Consider the following 20626-nt stretch of genomic DNA (forward strand, 5'->3'; position numbering starts at 1 on the left):
CTAGTCCTGATGGGCACATGGATCTAGATTATGACATCTCTGTCTAGGTATATCTTGTGAAAACTGCGATACAGATATCTTGTTAGCGTTATTCGTCTAGTTGGTTGGGATCGGGGGATACTGAATTACGAGTGTAAGTTGTTAAGAGACAGAATGTTACTAAAGGGCGTTGAGTGACGTACTGTTGCCCTGCCATGTTTGGGGTGGCATGCATGTGTTTGATCCTGATCTTAGGAACAGCATGTCTTTAAAGGTCGGCCTGTTTGGCACGGAATCGCACAATGCTTCATAATGAATTTCAATGCATCTTTTCAGTACATGTGTAAAAATGTCACACGAAACCCACCCCTGAGTCAGTTTAGTGACTAACTTGGCTGTCTGATAGTACTGGGTCTGCTTGTGAGTCCTCTGGGACTGGAGGTTGTGACTGAGCCTTCACTGCACCGTCCCATGCCGGCAACAGACAGTACGAATACGTGTTTAAAATAACTCACACACGATTAGAGATGCCCCAGAACAGACATAAAAACATATCAAGAAACTTCCAAACTTTAAGGGTACTTATGTTTATTTTTAAGTTTATAGATATTTTCCATCTGGATGCGAATGCTGCTACTGATCCCCCCACCGTCAACAACTCAATATGGACCGATCTCTGACAGCTGATCTGTGGACATTTTGGACTTCTGGGGTACGTGAATATGACCGCCCAAGGCTGGGCGTGGCTGCTTGTGTTTTGGGAAACAGAACATGGAAGGTGTTCTATTCTCAGAAGATGTCAAGCACCTGGTGCAAACATGCTGAATATTTTTTAATAAAGGAATTGGAGGAACTTTTGAAAAACAGACATTTCTTGCGCATGTTTGAGTTGGGCAGTTCTTTCGAGGTAACGATTTATCAGAATTACAGCCCGTGTGGAAAGTGTGCAGAACTTTATTGTGGTCTCGGCAATACGTTTAAGCGGCACGGACTTAATGTGACATTGAATATTTATTTTGCGGCTTTGTACAAGATTTGTTGGGACATTAATCGCCCTCACGACGTTGGTAACTTCCTCAATGTCAGCGATCACAACGAGAACGTTACAGGGTTGATGAAGCTGGTGGAGAAGAGGACGAATCTGAGATCATTTTCAAAAAACACCTGGATAGAACTACTCGACGTCCTCGCCGAAATTGGACCATGCATGTACCCGGCTGAGTTTGTTGAGAAATATGCGTGTTCCCGGTTGTGCATCCTCAGGAAGTATTCTCAGGGAAGACGTTCTGCGGATACACAAATAGCTCTGACCTTTCACAGAATAGTTGGTACGTACAATACTTTCATTATTTTCTTAGACGCGGTGTCAAAATACATCATCAGCTTGTAAAGATATCCTTAAATGAGGATCAGGCGGTCACAATGTCTGACCTGATGCTGTGGATCGTTGCACATGCTATTAATACTGGTTTGCAAGTAGATTTTAATGCTATTATGCGCAACGTCCAACACAAAATCAACCAAGTTTCCGAGCCTGACCACACGAAGCAATTAGTTACTCTTACAAGTATCGTTTACTGATATATACTCACCACCAAAAGAAACGCGAACCATAGAAAATATAGAGAAGTATGTACGTCACGGAGAGATGTTTCCAAGGTGTATCACTTTATGACAAAACTAACGATCAGTCAAGTGTTACCAGAGTGTCTTCATTATTTTCACGGTATGCTGCACGTGCGGTCCAAACTTTACATGCTGGTCCTGCACGAGACAAATGGTGCAGCTCGAGTCATGGATCTATGACGTCACATGTGATGCGTTCATGAGCGTCGGTTCACACAACATAACGGTATGTTCGTTTGTGCATCGAACCACTCTAATATCTATGAATATGAGTAATTCTTCATAATATAAACCAACATGTTGGGTATTTGCATTTTATTTGGCGGTGACAGACCGGTCGGCTTCGTACCCAGCTCTCAATACACCGACCACCTTGGCTGCTCTCTGTAGTCACACCCCAATATAGATATGTACTTTGTAAGCCGTTTACTTTACCTTGATAAACCCGAAATCATCCGCCCCAAGGACCGTGCCTTGATGTGTGAGGAACAAGAGAGACGTGTTGTAACTACCCACCATGTCTCGAGACAAGGGCAAGGACCGAGGTTGTGACTCAGTAGACAGTGATGTCCTTTACGTAACACAATAGCCTGTTGAAGGTGCCGTCACGCCGCGGTATTTTCAATAGAGATCCGCGGTATTTGTTTGCTTTTAAAAAAATCCTTGTTCAAACATTTGAAGTTATAGACCATGTTTTGACGATGGTCGTGCACTGGAGAAATGTTTATGGTCGGTTGGGATTAAACTGAAGGGTTTTACCGGGGACACCAGGGAGGAGCCTATCTTCAGGGTCAGCATGTCACTGAATGAGGTGAGGTGGAATGGAGCCTAACGTTGCGTTCAAGATAAGTGCATTTATATAGCGATGTGCATGCACGTATGTGTATGTGTGTGGATGATTGCATTAATACCGATATTATAGTGCACGCCGCCTTTAGCAATATCACTGCGGAGGAGAAATCGGCTTCACCTTTTGTACCCATGTGGAGAATCGAACCCGGGTCTTTAAGAAACCCTTGATCCACTAGGCTACCCCACCACCCCTCTTCTGGATGAAGACTTTGGTGCATGCTGTGTGTATGAACGCTTCCTGAAAAGAATGTCTGGGTATCAGGCCCTTTTGTCATCTTGAAGTCCCCCTGAGTGTTTCATAGGATTCAGAATTAACATCAAGCAAAAGATTTATTGTTTTGTCAGATCTACAGTAACACAGCATCACGTGTTTTCGTCTTATTGCTTTTCAGAACGTACAAAAAACATCATGCAAGAAGAAGCCAGACAACGTCAACACCAGGAGACAAGTCTCAACCCCCGTTATGTTCCAGATGGAAGGAGACACAATAACCGTTATCAGTCTTTACCCGGGCACCTTGTTGAAGACTATCAGTGTTGGCCAACGTCTTACCCTCCACACGGAGTTCAGTACAATGGCAGAGAAATCCCACCACACGGGCCCTTCTTTCAGTTCCACGGTAGAGACAACCAACAACGTGGTCCCCAGGATCACTACACTGGTAGAGACAGCCCCCCACACGGGCCCTTCTTTCAGTTCCACGGTAGAGACAACCAACAACGTGGCCCCCAGGATCACTACACTGGTAGAGACAGCCCCCCACACGGGCCCGTCTTTCAGTTCCACGGTAGAGACAACCAACAACGTGGCCCCCAGGATCACTACACTGGTAGAGACAGACCCCCACACAACCCCGTCTTTCAGTTCCACGGTAGAGACAACCAACAACGTGGCCCCCAGGATCACTACACTGGTAGAGACAGACCCCCACACAACCCCGTCTTTCAGTTCCACGGTAGAGACAACCAACAACGTGGCCCCCAGGATCACTACACTGGTAGAGACAGACCCCCACACAACCCCGTCTTTCAGTTCCACGGTAGAGACAACCAACAACGTGGCCCCCAGGATCACTACACTGGTAGAGACAGCCCCCCACACGGGCCCGTCTTTCAGTTCCACGGTAGAGACAACCAACAACGTGGCCCCCAGGATCACTACACTGGTAGAGACAGACCCCCACACAACCCCGTCTTTCAGTTCCACGGTAGAGACAACCAACAACGTGGCCCCCAGGATCACTACACTGGTAGAGACAGCCCCCCACACGGGCCCTTCTTTCAGTTCAATGGTAGACACAACCAGCCACAAGGCCTCCAAGCTGGGTTCCGATGGTAAAGACAACCAAGCACAAGGACCACCACGTTGGCTCCGTGGTATACATCTGCAGCCATAAGGCCACCACCCCCACCCCCCACCTCTGGCTCCGTGGTATACATCTGTAGCCACAAGGCCCCCTCGCTCCGTGGAATACATCTGTAGCCACAAGACCCCCTGGCTCCGTGGTATATATCTGTAGCCACAAGGCCCCCTGACTCCGTGGTATACATCTGTAGCCACAAGGCCCCTCGCTCCGTGGTATACACCTGTAGCCACAAGGCCCCTCGCTCCGTGGTATACACCTGTAGCCACAAGGCCCCTCGCTCCGTGGAATACATCTGTAGCCACAAGGCCCCCTGACTCCGTGGTGTACATCTGTAGCCACAAGGCCCCTCGCTCCGTGGAATATATCTGTAGCCACAAGGCCCCTCGCTCCGTGGAATACATCTGTAGCCACAAGGCCCCTCGCTCCGTGGAATACATCTGTAGCCACAAGGCCCCTCGCTCCTTGGAATACATCTGTAGCCACAAGGCCCCTTGCTCCGTGGTATACATATGTAGCCACAAGGCCCCTCGCTCCGTGGAATACATCTGTAGCCACAAGGCCCCCTGACTCCGTGGTATACATCTGTAGCCACAAGGCCCCCTGGCTCCGTGGTATACATCTGTAGCCACAAGGCCCCCTGGCTCCGTGGTATACATCTGTACCCACAAGGCCCCCTGGCTCCGTGGTATACATCTGTAGACACAAGGCCACTTGACTCCGTGGAATACATCTGTAGCCACAAGGCCCCTTGGCTCCGTGGAATACATCTGTAGCCACAAGGCCCCTCGCTCCGTGGTATACATCTGTAGCCACAAGGCCCCCTGGCTCCGTGGAATACATCTGTAGCCACAAGGCCCCTCGCTCCGTGGAATACATCTATAGCCACAAGGCCCCTTGCTCCGTGGTATACATCTGTAGCCACAAGGCCCCTCGCTCCGTGGTATACATATGTAGCCACAAGGCCCCTCGCTCCGTGGAATACATCTATAGCCACAAGGCCCCTTGCTCCGTGGTATACATCTGTAGCCACAAGGCCCCTCGCTCCGTGGAATACATCTGTAGCCACAAGGCCCCCTGACTCCGTGGTGTACATCTGTAGCCACAAGGCCCCTCGCTCCGTGGAATATATCTGTAGCCACAAGGCCCCTCGCTCCGTGGAATACATCTGTAGCCGCAAGGCCCCTCGCTCCGTGGAATACATCTGTAGCCACAAGGCCCCTCGCTCCTTGGAATACATCTGTAGCCACAAGGCCCCTTGCTCCGTGGTATACATATGTAGCCACAAGGCCCCTCGCTCCGTGGAATACATCTGTAGCCACAAGGCCCCCTGACTCCGTGGTATACATCTGTAGCCACAAGGCCCCCTGGCTCCGTGGTATACATCTGTAGCCACAAGGCCCCCTGGCTCCGTGGTATACATCTGTAGCCACAAGGCCCCCTGGCTCCGTGGTATACATCTGTAGACACAAGGCCACTTGACTCCGTGGAATACATCTGTAGCCACAAGGCCCCTTGGCTCCGTGGAATACATCTGTAGCCACAAGGCCCCTCGCTCCGTGGTATACATCTGTAGCCACAAGGCCCCCTGGCTCCGTGGAATACATCTGTAGCCACAAGGCCCCTCGCTCCGTGGAATACATCTATAGCCACAAGGCCCCTTGCTCCGTGGTATACATCTGTAGCCACAAGGCCCCTCGCTCCGTGGTATACATATGTAGCCACAAGGCCCCTCGCTCCGTGGAATACATCTATAGCCACAAGGCCCCTTGCTCCGTGGTATACATCTGTAGCCACAAGGCCCCTCGCTCCGTGGAATACATCTGTAGCCACAAGGCCCCCTGACTCCGTGGTGTACATCTGTAGCCACAAGGCCCCTCGCTCCGTGGAATATATCTGTAGCCACAAGGCCCCTCGCTCCGTGGAATACATCTGTAGCCACAAGGCCCCCTGACTCCGTGGTGTACATCTGTAGCCACAAGGCCCCTCGCTCCGTGGAATACATCTGTAGCCACAAGGCCCCTTGCTCCGTGGAATACATCTGTAGCCACAAGGCCCCTCGCTCCGTGGTATACATCTGTAGCCATAAGGCCCCCTGACTCCGTGGTATACATCTGTAGCCACAAGGCCCCTTGCTCCGTGGAATACATCTGTAGCCACAAGGCCCCTCGCTCCGTGGTATACATCTGTAGCCACAAGGCCCCCTGACTCCGTGGAATACATCTGTAGCCACAAGGCCCCTCGCTCCGTGGAATACATCTGTAGCCACAAAGCCCCTGACTCCGTGGTTTACATCTGTAGCCACAAGGCCCCTCGCTCCGTGGAATATATCTGTAGCCACAAGGCCCCTTGCTCCGTGGAATACATCTGTAGCCACAAGGCCCCTCGCTCCGTGGTATACATCTGTAGCCACAAGGCCCCCTGACTCCGTGGAATACATCTGTAGCCACAAGGCCCCTCGCTAATAATGACAAATGACTCTGTTCAAGAGGTTTGTTTCCATTGGTCAATATGACTGCCAAAGTAGCCATATTGATAAACACTAATTTTTTAAACTTACCCCTTGGTATTTTTCCGATGGCGACACACATAAATTCATGGTCAGATCTAAACTTGTAACGAATCAAATGGAGGTATTGAGACATGTGACAAGGACAGGTCAGGCTCGAACACTATAAAATGATACCCTCAACATTAGGAGAGGGAAGCGCGGTTTGCAGTCGATCGAGTCGAATCCCGATCGTTCTAAGTTTCCCCCAGCTAGTGACGAGCCTGACCAGTCTGATCCTGTTCTGTATTGATAGATGGGCTGAGAGTAAGTAAAACTATGTGAGTATAAACTGGTGTTGCGTTTCTTTATTATGTGAGTATGAATGCTGATAGAGACAACTTGGAGTAAGGGTCATTAGGCCAATCACTCCTTGACGGAGCCGAGCCGTGGTGGACAAGGCGAGGGCAATGTCCTGGCTTAATTGACCACAAGGACCAGGAACGGCAATACATTTAGTAACTGTAGCAGGGTCGCACTGGACGCCCAAAAGCAGTTACGACAGTATTCTGTTTTCAAGTTATTTTCGCCATCCCCTTTTCTCTCATTTGAGCAGATGTTTTTAAGTAGTATTTAAAAGTGTATCCATTGTCGATTTGGTTCCTTTGATTCCACACACATGGATATTGATTGCCGTGTTTAGCAAACTTTAAGATTATATTCATTTGATATGAGTTTATCCTAGAATGTCCTAGAGCCTTTAACTGGTTATATCAGATCACTTACACCGCTGTGTATTAACAAATTTTGTAATATTCTCTTTCAACTATTTTTTATTTTTACTTTCCTTGAGTCTGGTATATTGAAAATACAAAATCTATAATCTAATGTTATCCATTCTATTGGGTAGAGTTTAATGAAGGTTCTTTCAGATGAATAACTTTAAAATGCACAAAACAATTTTGATGGGTGTGTCACTGAGCGTTTGCTGGGTGAGGTGCATATCAACATTACCCGACGCTCTGTGCCTACAGAATGTGTACCCGACGCTCTGTGCCTACAGAATGTGTACCCGACGCTCTGTCGTGGGGATGAACTCCTAATAAACCGGCTACAAGTAACACGCTAGTTTGTTATCTATTGTAAGTTAGAATCAGGTATATTCCTTAGTCACCAATAGTCAAGCGATAATCACAGCGCCCTCTACCTATAGGTGGTGTAAACATGATAAACGTCACTCACTCACTCACTCACAGAGAGCATCGTTGAAAGGGGGGATTCCCTCACATCCCAAACACAAACATTTGCCCTTTCATTCTGGGTACATAATTGTTGACAAACCTTTTCATTGTAAATAGATATAAATAAGATATACAAACGACACAACAAATGGTTACATGAACCTAAAATGCATGTAAGAATCGGGCTGAAATCGGAGCTTTGGTAGCGAATGGATCCTGGGTATTTATCAGACTAGAACGGAGCTCTAATACAACCGGAGCATCAGTCAGGGGGATGGCGTTGTACAAATGCACTTCGTTTTCTGTACTTTTGTGTGACAAGGGCCGTGATCACAAACACGTTTAACGAGGTCACAGTTTAGTTACAGATGGAGTCCAGCAAAACAAAGAACGGGAAACATGATGTGATACCTATCAGGATGTTCTGGACGACTGGGTGTCCTATATTTCCCTGTCCATGGACGGATGTAGCTGGTGTGCATGTCTAGGTTTTGTTGTTTCCTGACCAGCTTCAAACACTTGCTGGACCAACAAACAATGTCCACCCTTGACCGAGAATGTTAATGTGCTTTGAGGTTGGTATTTACGTAATGAATTTCATAGCAGAATGTCCGTTCGACGGGAAATACAGACGACTTCAAGTGGCAACCAGGATTCTTGTGGACATAAAACTTCCTGAATCCCAGGTCGTAGACATCTTTGAGCACCTTCAGCATCTGTATACACTCGTCTCGATCCGTGCACTTTCCATGGTATTCTACAAGCAACTGTCGGACTGAGCGGAGGTCTCGAGAGGCCACCATTTCCGGCAGGGATCGCCATTCTGAGCTTTCAACGTCCATTTTTAGAACATCGATGGCATTCTGAAAAAGAAATATTGCTTCAGTACTGAGTTAGGTTAAACGCAACGTATTTCATCAAAATAACCAGACGTCACACTGTTACTGACAGCAACTACACACATGATCCTAGTGAACTGAAAACTGTTAACTGAAATGAAAGAATAATGATCACGTCCACAGCAGCACTATCACGGCTGCCTGTAAATAATTCAGTCTGAGACAAACAAACGTCAGGACCCCAGGAATATCCTACATCGTCCGGGTACGAGCACACCTAATCCACCAAGACACCGACTGACCACCCAATCCATCAAGACATCGACTGGCCACCCAATCCATCAAGACATCGACTGACCACCCAATCCACCAAGACATCGACTGACCACCCAATCCATCAAGACATCGACTGACCACCCAATCCATCAAGACATCGACTGACCACCAAATCCACCAAGACATCGACTGGCCACCCAATCCATCAAGACATCGACTGGCCACCCAATCCATCAAGACACCGACTGACCACCCAATCCACCAAGACATCGACTGACCACCCAATCCATCAAGACATCGACTGACCACCCAATCCATCAAGACATCGACTGACCACCCAATCCATCAAGACATCGACTGACCAGCCAATCCATCAAGACATCGACTGACCACCCAATCCATCAAGACATCGACTGACCACCCAATCCATCAAGACACCGACTGACCACCCAATCCATCAAGACATCGACTGACCACCCAATCCATCAAGACATCGACTGACCACCCAATCCACCAAGACATCGACTGACCACCCAATCCATCAAGATATCGACTGACCACCTAAACCACCAAGACATCGAGTGACCAACTAAACCATCAAGACACCGACTGACCACCCAATCCACTTACGTCGATTCGTAGGTCACGCCTGGGCGGAGTAGTTCTACCCAGAAATCACCGCGAGGGTGACTGGAATTCCAGGCGGCCAATGCCAGCTTGTAGTTGGTACTGCTAAAGACTTACATCTTCTAACGTGCCTACCTGATTATGATTGAGCATGGCCTTCACTCGGCCCAGGGTGTGCATCTCCCAGTTTCCGTTCACTGTGTTCTCACTATCTATGCCTATGTTTAAGAAACGAACACGCGCTGATCTCTGGTAGCTGTTTTTCTTCATGCTGAAAAGATACCATATTCAAACACATGTAAAACGTCCACTTTACAGTTTAATAGATTTCAAGACGCTACCAGCGACAGAGTACGGCTTGTATGAAGAGGAATATGTGTGGTCAACGGTACTAGCGGCTCGGCTCGAAATGCAAGAAGTTTGTAGTGCCATGCATACACCGGCCCTTGGCACGTACACAATGATGCGAGGCTGTCGGGGAGTTTTGACAGGGCACCTGCGAACGTTCCGCACAACAGGATATGTTATTAATACGTAACTTTGCGAGGAAGAAGAAAACACCCAAAACAGCTGTGATACTGAAAACAAACTGATCCAAGACACACCTGCATGTATCCCACGCGCAGCGTTTGGTGGTGTGACACCAACCTCCGTGAAAGGGGGATTCGAACCAGTGACCAGCGGATCCTGCAACTCCTAGCTGGCATCGTGATATTAGGATTACAAACAGGTACAAACCTTGGGTCAAACGAAAATACGTCACACTCGTAGTTTTTCGCCATGGCATCGTCGAAGGAATAATCATAGTTGATTCTGAAAATAAAATAAAAACACTTATGCGGACATGTTTACAGCCTTGGTGTTTCACGTTAGAAACACGAGTCACTTGGGACACTCTCTACCCAGGAATCCCCACTTTGACCCAACACGAGGTACTTGGGACACTCTCTACCCAGGAATCCCCACTTTGACCCAACACGAGTCACTTGGGACACTCTCTACCCAGGAATCCCCACTTTGACCCAACACGAGGTACTTGGGACACTCTCTACCCAGGAATCCCCACTTTGACCCAACACGAGGCACTTGGGACACTCTCTACCCAGGAATCCCCACTTTGACCCAACACGAGGCACTTGGGACACTCTCTACCCAGGAATCCCCACTTTGACCCAACACGAGGCACTTGGGACACTCTCTACCCAGGAATCCCCACTTTGATCCAACACGAGGCACTTGGGACACTCTCTACCCAGGAATCCCCACTTTGACCCAACACGAGGCACTTGGGACACTCGCTACCCAGGAATCCCCACTTTGACCCAACACGAGGCACTTGGGACACTCTCTACCCAGGAATCACCACTTTGACCCAACACGAGGCACTTGGGACACTCTCTACCCAGGAATCCCCACTTTGACCCAACACAAGGCACTTGGGACACTCTCTACCCAGGAATCCCCACTTTGATCCAACACGAGGTACTGGGGACACTCTCTACCCAGGAATCCCCACTTTGATCCAACACGAGGCACTGGGGACACTCTCTACCCAGGAATCCCCACTTTGACCCAACACGAGGCACTTGGGACACTCTCTACCCAGGAATCCCCACTTTGATCCAACACGAGGTACTGGGGACACACTCTACCCAGGAATCCCCACTTTGATCCAACATGAGGTACTGGGGACACTCTCTACCCAGGAATCCCCACTTTGACCCAACATGAGGTACTGGGGACACACTTTGTCCAAGAATCCCCACTTTGACCCAACATGAGGTACTGGGGACACACTTTGTCCAAGAATCCCCACTTTGACCCAACATGAGGTACTGGGGACACACTCTCCCCAAGATTCCCCACTGTGGCCTAACGCAGGGACATATTGAGAAACGTCATGTCTGTAATTTGGAGAACATACTCGCAACTGTTGGTCGCCCCTGCCACCTGGCCCCTGCGGCCACGGTTACTCGTGAGCTCTCCTTAACTAACGGTTGGCTGGTGACAAAACTAAATAGTTGCATATAGGAGTCACAGACTCACCCAAAGGAGTACACAACACAAGGCTTTACGGGACGATATTCTCTGTCATCACATATTTCCCAGCCTCCGTCTCCCAATCTTCCCATCCGCAGCTTCCGGGAGCACAATATGTCTACGTTGTCAAGGTAACTATGTGAAAAACAGAGAGATGAATGTTATATGCGTGTCCACGATTGCATGTACAAAACCAATTTTATAATATCTGGTATCGATAGTGTACAAAATCACGTGGCGTGTTTGGGCACATTGCGTCATCATGCAACTTATGTCAGCATCACAGACAGATCACGACCCTCTGATGAGTCTTTAGTCATTCAGTATTTGTTTGAGAGATATTTAGATTTCAAAAACTTGATGAACTTTTGAAACTTGTAAGTTCCAACAATACACAGTGAACCCTTGTTAGTCAAGACCTTGCTACTCCGAACGCCTTACTTTCAGGAGGCAATTTTTGAAGGGAACGAATTAAATATATACAGGACTTTTACTCCTCACTGTAAACTGGAAATTCATTAACCTGCACAGTTTTACCAGGAAGGGTCCCGTCCGGTTTAACAAGGTGTCACTGTACACACGGGAACCTGGGTTCGGATCGCGGACCCACCCCGATTATTTTCCTTGGCGTCTCAGCATCATTCTCGGCATCACGTGCACCCTGGCGCCGCGTTACGTCCCCCAACATGAAGCTGACTATGCAATAACAAAGGCACTGTCCAAACCGGCGTTAAACTCAACTCACTCACTCCACAACATACCTGTGGTAGGTCCGAAACACTGCGGCGGCTGACAGCTTGTCTATAGCAGCTTTGTCCGGCAGGATAATCTAGAATCAATGTCATCAGTATCAGGTGTCGTCATTCAGGTAAAGTGTGGGAAGAATTATCGAAATACATTGTAACCCCAGGAGTTCTCCCGACAGTGATCACACTTCATTAGGAATCTGTAACGTGTGGGTTGAACTATATTTTATATGGAATATCTTTGGTTACAATGCCATACACTCTTCAAAAAAAGAAACGCACAGGTAGTATGTAGTTCATTGAGTCTGACTACACAAACAATCCGGTATATAGATTATGTATGTATTGTATATTATATATAACATGTTCTCGGAAAATGTTGGTGGCCTGATGTTCGACAAACGGTGCGTCCAAACGCAGCCATTTTCGATTTGCAATGTATTAAACGGCATTGTTTCCACACTTGTCATGGAGGAAAACAGTAAAGCAAAATGCAAGTGCAAATAATGGCATTCGTTACTCGTGGTAGTGGCTATAAAAAGGCAAGCATTAGCCAATACTTTGTCATTCAGTTGTCAACGTTTTTCAAGAGTCAGCCCTACCGATCGGAACACCGCCATAGGACGTATCCAAAGAGGGAAATCGCAGTCTTCTGGTTCACGCCACTTCAACGTCCACCACAGCACCATATGCCACCTTTGTGACCGATACACACAGTTCGATTCAACTGCCGACCGTCCGAGATTTCTTCTTCGCCGGCGAGACGTCGTCGAAATGAGCGTTTTGCCCCACATTGTGTTCGTGACTTCGACAATTCAATTGTGGTTCAGGGAAATTTGACAGCAAATCGCTTCATGTATCAAATTCTTCAACCTCACCTTATTCCAATCATTGACCGCCAGAGGGAGCAGTTTCAACAGGACAGCACTCCACCGCACACAGCTCGTGTCACGGAAGATTACCTTCATAATGCCAACATCAACGTCTTGCCTTGGCTGTCGAGATCTCCAGACCTCAACCCAATCGAACACCTCTGGGATGAACTCGATCGACGTGTACGTCAACGTCAGAACACTCCCACAACTGGCCATTGCGTTACAAGCAGAATAGCACAGAATTCCGCAGGACAGAATTCGTACACTTCTCCAGTCAGTGCCGAGGAGATGCAGAATCGTCATTGCTGCTCGGGGCGGTCACACGAGATACAGCTCAACCTTGTGGCATTGCGTGACATGACAATGAAAAGTTTTCAATGCCGTTGTACAACGACAACATGTGACTATCGAGCTTGATATTTGTATCTATGATATTAAATTAAATATATCGACTTTCTTAGGTACAATACATTTACTAAAAAAACTACACGTGCGTTTCTTTTCTTTGAAGAGAGTATTACTGAAACGACCATATGCTATTTGGAAATAACAGAGAGCTATTCTATGTCAATAGTAGACCCCTTCTGGTGTTTGGCTGTAGATGACAAGCACTTACCTGGCCTTGCCCCCGCAGTTCCTCGAGAGACGTCTTGTAGATGAAGTCGTCGCGATACTCTGTCATGTCCACCTTAAATAAACAAGTGCCATTCTACACAATCATTCTACAACCTGTCCCTGTAAGAAACTCGTAATCCACATTCCTGTTTCCAAGCGGTGTTGTGGCATGGACTGCCCAGCTAAAGAATCAGTGAGTAAAAAGTGATTTTCGCCGCATCAGCAATTTGGTAAGCATTCAGCCATTCCAGAGAAACAGAATTATAGAAGTACTGTTAAGTAGTAATAGTTGAACGCCAATTGTAGCCATGTTCAATCAAGGATATCATGGCGGTTGTCTGTCGTTTATGCTACGTGTGCTACAGGTGTACAGAATGTTATAACTGTACTGTACTGTACTGTACGTCCGTCAACAAGCCATCACCAGCTCCCTGAACTCACCACCTGGAAGTATTGCCTCAGGATGACCAGCGCCCCCACAACAACACAAGCCACGACCGCGACCAGCACCGATCTCCCCTTCATTGCACCCATTATGACTTCACTCTGAAAAAAAACGTTACACAGATTATTCTCAATAATGGCCGAGCGAGTTGTCAGTAAAATTCAGGAGAGCAACAACTGAGGCAGGCTGTCGACTTGTAACCACCGTGGTGACCTCCCACCTTGGTGACCTCCTCCCACCTTGGTGACCTCCTCCTACCTTGGTGACCTCCTCCCACCTTGGTGACCTCCCACCTTGGTGACCTCCACCTTGGTGACCTCCCACCTTGGTGACCTCCACCTTGGTGACCTCCTCCCACCTTGGTGACCTCCCACCTTGGTGACCTCCACCTTGGTGACCTCCCACCTTGGTGACTTCCAGTCGGACGGGCATGTTTCTGACAAACCAGGGACCCTTAGACTGTACCATTGTTACGAGACGTAGGTTAAGAGACACACTGTGCCCGGTGCGTTGTAGATCAGATGTCAGAACCCTATTTCAGCTATATGACGGCGGTCTGTAAATAATCGAGTCTGGACCAGACAATCCAGCAATTGACATCATGGGCAACGATCTACGTTACAGGTGTATGGTAGTATGCATCAAGCAAGTCAACAAGCAAGTCCGCAAGCAAGTCAGCGAGCATGACCTCCCACTCCCCTCTTATGACAAACATGGGTTGCAAAAGATCAATTCTAACCAGATCTTCATAGGGCCCCTTCTAAGCGATAGATAGGAAACGTTTCTGGCTCGGAAATCCCACATTGAGAAATAGATTAAGAAGTAGAATGCAATCACAGCGTAGAACAAATTCACTTGTCTGAATCATCAGAACATTAATTATACCAACCTCAACCACGGCGTGAGAAAAGTGGACTTTTATTTATAATCCCACTGCTAATCCCTTTGTGAGTGAGTGATTGAGTACGGTTTTACGCCGCTTTTAGTAATATTCCCGTAATATCACAGCGGGACCCACCAGAGATGGACTCCACACATTATACCAATGTGGGGAATCGAACCCGGATATTCAGCATGAGGATAGAACGCTTTAACCACTAGGCTACCCCACCACCCCACCACCACCCCTCCACCACCCCACCACCACCCCTCCACCCCACCACCCCACCACCCCACCACTCCCGTAGAAGTGATTGGGTGGAACAGAGAGCTGTAGATCAAGTATAGACAAATAGGTTAACATATAAAGTAAATGGTTTCTTACCTTGAAAAACAAGGTTGTTGAGTTGTTGGCTTTACATGGGTGGGGGCCGAATGAAGGAGCTGCCACCAACACCGACTACACAGCCCCTACACTCATTAGGTTACATAACTGAAGATTACGACTTCCGAATCTTTCCCAACATCCTAGGTGTGGTGTATCGGCTGTAACTATGGGTGATTGTGTCGTTATTTAAGAATTACATTAAGTAGGTTGCTATACTGGCTAATTAACCATTGTCCAACAGGTTCCCCCCATCAGCGCCAACTAATGATGCTGGGTTTTGTAACAAGGGATGCGGGAGGATTAGGCGGTAGTATCACCAGACGTTGCTATATCCGATAATACACAGCAAGTGCCCTGTTTATATAGAAATGAAAACCACAAAACAATTTTTCATTCAAAAACCTCAGAGTCGATTTTACGAATCTAACTATATCATGAGCATGTGGTAGAATAGCAGGGTCTTCAGCACCCCAGTCTTGTCGTAACAGGCGAATATGCTTGTTGTAAGAGGCGACTAACGGGACGGGTGGTCAGACTCGCTGTCATGGTTGATGCATGTCAGCGTATACCAATTGCGTAAATCGATGCTCATTATGTCAATCAGTGGATTGGAAAGAATCGCTCTCTCTCTATAACGATATAAGTGATACAGAGGATTGCTACTGATGTAGTTTTGCCTAAGGACCTCCTCTGTGGTCTTGTGGTAGAGCATCCACCCGGAGAGCGGAATGTCCGGGGTTCAATCCCCGACCGCGTCATACCAAAAGACGTTAAAAGATGGTACTTGTTGTTACCCTGTCTGGTGCTCGGCATTAAGGGACTAAAACAAGGACTGGCCGGCTCGGAGTAAGTATACTGTGTCTGAGTGGGGTATTCATGTTAAACTGCGGCATGATATCTCAGTGAGCTAGCACTATAAATCGGCATCAGTCCGGACTAGTACAAGCAGCCACACACACACACAGACACACACATACACACACGTGCATGCACCTCGTTATATAAGTGCAAACATCTTGGACGCGACGTTAAACCCCATTTCAACTCCCCTAGTTTTGCCAAAATAATGTTAATACAAATATATAGTCTGATTCAAGTACATTTATACAGTTGAAATGTGTATAGAACCTATATCTCTATATAAAAAATAGCATGGTATTAACATTGGATACATACATGTATTTGAGATATGTGATTGTGTAGCTAAACACAATCGCAATAGAAAGTAATTGATGAATTATGATTAAACAGTGATACGGTGACAGCAAACTGTATGGAACAAAAGTCGCCGTAATGCAGAGCATGCACTGTCTGGTCGGCCTGCCACTGAAGAATGGATTGATAAGACATATGTCGAAGGACTGTAGAAATCAGCCTTTCTCTGTCACATTCATGAGGGTCCTAACAGATACAGGACAACCCGCATTCATCAAGTATAGCTTCAACATCTACACTCCGGGGTAATGAATGGATGGCATTTGTAAACGTATTTACTAAACTGTTATACACAATAATATAATATATATTTATTAACATTTGTGACAAGTTGGGGATTTATACCAGGCCACCACTACTTTGAACCTGCTGGAAATACCATGAAATACGTTAGTCACTAGATCAGCACGAACATGTTTGTATGGTTGTCTGTGATATGTCTAAAGCATTTGACAGAGTTTGACATGAGGGTTTATGTCAGTTTAAACAATATGGTACATTCTGCGTTCGAACCTATGCGTAGAAACTTCTAGAATATGTAGATATTTTATTGTTGTTTGTTTGGAGAACTAAAACAACGTGTTGTATTACAGCAGTTCATGAATGTATGATGTGGTATGTACCACTCTACTATTTTCCTCACGTATTGACGTATTGCCGGAACATTATGTAAGATATATTATCATTTCATGTATATTTTGTATACACAATATTTTTTTTAAACTATCATAAGAGATGATACACCTTATGCAGAAAGAACTTATGGAATCACCATGCAAGCCGCAAAATCAGGTAACAAAATCAATATAAAACGATTACATGACTAATTAAGTGTTGTATTGAGGTAAATGATAATTCATAATTAGATATTTATAATATATTGCTTTATGCACTGTAATGCAATATAATTAATGTTACTCTTAATGTTCAACTTTAACACAAGGATGTCACGTCATAAACTCGCAGGCGCAGGCCTACAAATAATAGTTGAGAACGTTGCTTGCCATCTAGGTAAGTGTCAGCATTGAAGTGGACTTCGTTGTCACAGTGAAAGTTTGTAAGAAGTCACGGAGCCACACAACTGAACGTTTACTCACATTAACACCTTGGGTTGGTTTAGAAGTACTTGAAGAAATCTGGTTATGTTTGACCTTTCCACCATCTGAGTTCATTTATCGCATCTTCCGAATATACCGCTTAAAAGCTTAGTTGTTTAATTTCAAAAATTTGAATAAAAATAATTAAGATTATGCAAGATCATGCATAATAACAAAATCAATTGACACTAATACGTTGCCAACTAACAACACACACAGTCTGCCATATTACATGTCTCTTATTTCTCGGCGTGCAGTGTACCGGAACCGATACCCCTGAACAGGTAACACCAGGCTCACGACGCATGACACATCGTGCACCGATATACCTGTACATGACATCCCTGTACCATTAGTAGTCCGTATACTGTGGCTAGAACGTCGGTATGTAAGTGCTATTGTCTAGGATGCGACGTTAAACGTGGTTTCAACTGACCCCACATCGCTTAAATTAACAAATCCACTGTCAACAATGACACTCGACGAAATGCAAACAGGTGAGCTCTTTGTTCTTACGGCTATTGGATATACATCGTCTGCATCTATTTAGAAACTGTAAACTACCCGAACACAACAGGTACACGAGTATATATAGCAGGCAAGGTGGTGTGTTAAGACGAGGGTAAAAAACAGACCGACCTACCCGTTCACTGCACGCTTGAGTCTGTGACACACAGGAACAGCCGCTGCTACAGGGCGGCCAGTAACACCTTTATACGAAACCGGTTCGGAACAGAGAAATCAATGGTTATAAATAGATAGGTCGTTGGGGACATTTGCTCCGCGTGTTGTGTTTCAAGGGAGGTAAGACTTCCGCCCGTGTCCCTCTCAAAATATAAAAGATTGAGTGGCAATGCATTTGATATAAATTTAACGTTTGGAGAGGGAATACGGGTGGAAGTCTTTTCTAAAGGGAAACAATACTCCAAGTTTGAAAGTCGTGACATATGGATGGGTATTTTCTTCGCGAATTCAAAATTTGCTTATTTCAAACTATAGTTTCGACTGGTTCGACGCTCTTCTCGCTGATGGACAGAAGAATGTGAAGCCGTATGTTATATTAAAGGTATGCAATAAAGAGTTGTAGCTAAACTGACATGTGTTTTGTTGTTGATTAATGCATGTAGGACTGTGAAGCTATTGGTCAACATTGTACAATAAAACACTACATAGTATCCCTTCTGAGAATGCAGGTGAATAAACGGGTGATAAACTTGATCAATAAAAATGTGAACTTCAGATAAAGTATCACTGTAAATGATGATTTGTCACTTAAATTGTATTTTCTGTTCTTTACATATAGAAATAAAGATTACCGTGTGTATTTTCTCGTAAACTAAGCCAGGAATAGCACACAGCTGTACACACGTTTTCTACCAATCTACCTGTGATTCGGGTAAAATATACATAATTTTCATGATTTCAAAGATTTTTTTATGCAATGATCGGATAAATAGTATCTGAAAGTATTATTTCATCAGATATAAAACAATATTTCAGTTGCAGCTTTTACTATATATATGTAAACTAATAATAACAAAAAGAGCAACTGATTGATATAACCGGATATATGTTTTACGAACGGAGCAATTTGATCAGTCACCGGTGAGGCCTCCCGCGTTTTAGCTCAAGCAATTGAATGAAAACAAAAGCAACTATGGTAATTACAACCGACAAAAGTTCTATGTTATCAGGCAGTTCGAGGAATCTATCTGAAGCTATCTGAAGCTTAATACAACACAAATACTTAAATCCAATACCCCTGTGGTTCTCCATTTGATTACGGAAATTCCCCCAAAGTTTGGATGCCATACTATTCTAAAATCATACAAAAACGTGCTATAGAATAAAAGAATTGAGAATGTGTATTTGACATTCAGTCAGTCCTACTACACAGACTCTTGACATGGGTCGGACGTAATGTAATAACTAGTCCATGCTATAAATAAATAATGAAATAATATGTTTTTGAATTACTGTTGTATGTGTGTATGAGGGGGTAATAAAACTAATGAATCACCAGATTTGCCGACGTCGGGGAGAATTTGAAATGATTAGGCCTACAAGAAAACCTTAAGTGAAGCCATCCGCCTTGTAATCGACGATGTGGACTGAAGGACACAAATAAAATCTTATTTCGTAATATTGTATTAAAGGTTTTTTATTTACCTACTAAGATAATGGTTTGATGTTAATATTGTTATTTATGTAATTTCAATACATTCTGGACAGTTATTAAGGGGAATAAAATAAAAACATCGGGTAAGACATATCACGATATTGCCAAAACGGCACGAAAACGTCTCATAAATCACATAAAAATAATTCATTAATAAGTTAATACCGAGTTAATAAAAGTCGTATGTGCACACGGCAGTGTTGGCGTTATTCCAATCTTATTCTGACATTAGAAATTACGTCATAGCTGAAGACGATTGTTGACGTCATTCGACGATTGTGGTTTTTTCCGAAGACGGTCAACAAACAAACAAATACACCAACAAATCGTTATCTTTTAGATAAATTTAAGAATAATTTCATACTTTGAAGTTTACACTGTTTCTTTCATGATTGGCGGAAGGGGTAGTCACGTGATCTGAAATTTGGAGTTCACACACCTGGAACGGACAAAAAATGTTCACACGATGTGAACAATTTTTTTTTTAAATTGATCGTGTGAACTTTTGCCGGAACTACTTTCTGGGGTTTCCCCGAACTCTCGATCGGTGTTTATCAACTCGTTTTTCTATTTTATTTTTCCTTTTTAATACCTACATTTGTCGGCATCGAAATTAATTATAGTATTTTGCCTGGTCTTGTAACAGTTTATCTGACTTCAAAATATATAAATGCTTTGGTTCTGGTGTTTGTTGTCGTCTGCTATATGAAACAAAATGGATTCTCCTTACGGTGATTTTGATATTGAATGGCTATCTATGAATACTAGTAACGCAAGGGAAGAAAATGAAAACTACTGAGGTGAACGAAATCGATTTATTGAGTGATACTGACTTTGATGCATTGTTTTCTGAAA

General features: G+C 45.4%; 3 protein-coding genes across 5 annotated transcripts; 1 reads left to right on the top strand and 2 right to left on the bottom strand.

Annotated features, from left to right (window-relative positions):
* The first annotated feature begins 591 nt into the window (after positions 1-591).
* Positions 592-3870, top strand: LOC139445693 (uncharacterized). Its single transcript, XM_071226888.1, has 2 exons — positions 592-1307; positions 2850-3870. Exons 1-2 carry the CDS (start codon positions 644-646, stop codon positions 3794-3796), a joined length of 1611 nt encoding a protein of 536 aa, XP_071082989.1. The 5' UTR covers positions 592-643; the 3' UTR covers positions 3797-3870.
* Positions 3871-4808: 938 nt separating this feature from the next.
* Positions 4809-6080, bottom strand: LOC139446655 (collagen alpha-1(IX) chain-like). The gene has a single exon (XM_071227929.1). It carries the CDS (start codon positions 6078-6080, stop codon positions 4809-4811), a length of 1272 nt encoding a protein of 423 aa, XP_071084030.1.
* On the bottom strand, positions 6003-18285 carry LOC139445694 (probable methyltransferase-like protein 24). Of its 3 annotated transcripts, none has more exons than XM_071226893.1 (8): positions 18232-18285; positions 14013-14114; positions 13570-13641; positions 12094-12161; positions 11339-11467; positions 10031-10105; positions 9428-9563; positions 6003-8413 (listed from the first exon to the last, which is right to left on the bottom strand). In XM_071226893.1, exons 2-8 carry the CDS (start codon positions 14100-14102, stop codon positions 8111-8113), a joined length of 873 nt encoding a protein of 290 aa, XP_071082994.1. In that variant the 5' UTR covers positions 14103-14114; positions 18232-18285; the 3' UTR covers positions 6003-8110. The 3 variants fall into 3 exon arrangements, with proteins under 3 accessions (XP_071082994.1, XP_071082990.1, XP_071082991.1); XM_071226889.1 differs by having other exon boundaries at positions 14010-14114; XM_071226890.1 differs by having other exon boundaries at positions 14010-14114; positions 18236-18279.
* Between the last annotated feature and the right edge of the window lie 2341 nt (positions 18286-20626).

This window comes from Haliotis cracherodii, unplaced genomic scaffold, assembly GCF_022045235.1.
Source record: "Haliotis cracherodii isolate W230 unplaced genomic scaffold, xgHalCrac1.p SCAF_6, whole genome shotgun sequence".
NCBI lineage: Eukaryota > Metazoa > Mollusca > Gastropoda > Lepetellida > Haliotidae > Haliotis > Haliotis cracherodii.

Excerpts from the sequence above, each read along its gene's own strand:
- LOC139445693 (XM_071226888.1), top strand. The coding sequence starts at position 644 with ATGGACCGATCTCTGACAGCTGATCTGTGGACATTTTGGACTTCTGGG. Across the intron at positions 1,308-2,849 it reads GACCTTTCACAGAATAGTTG|AACGTACAAAAAACATCATG; the intron begins GTACGTACAATA and ends ATTGCTTTTCAG.
- LOC139446655 (XM_071227929.1), bottom strand. The coding sequence starts at position 6,080 with ATGTATTCCACGGAGCGAGGGGCCTTGTGGCTACAGATGTATTCCACG.
- LOC139445694 (XM_071226889.1), bottom strand. The coding sequence starts at position 14,102 with ATGGGTGCAATGAAGGGGAGATCGGTGCTGGTCGCGGTCGTGGCTTGT. Across the intron at positions 10,106-11,338 it reads TGTGTTGTGTACTCCTTTGG|AATCAACTATGATTATTCCT; the intron begins GTGAGTCTGTGA and ends TTTTATTTTCAG. Across the intron at positions 8,414-9,427 it reads CCATGCTCAATCATAATCAG|AATGCCATCGATGTTCTAAA; the intron begins GTAGGCACGTTA and ends TTTCTTTTTCAG.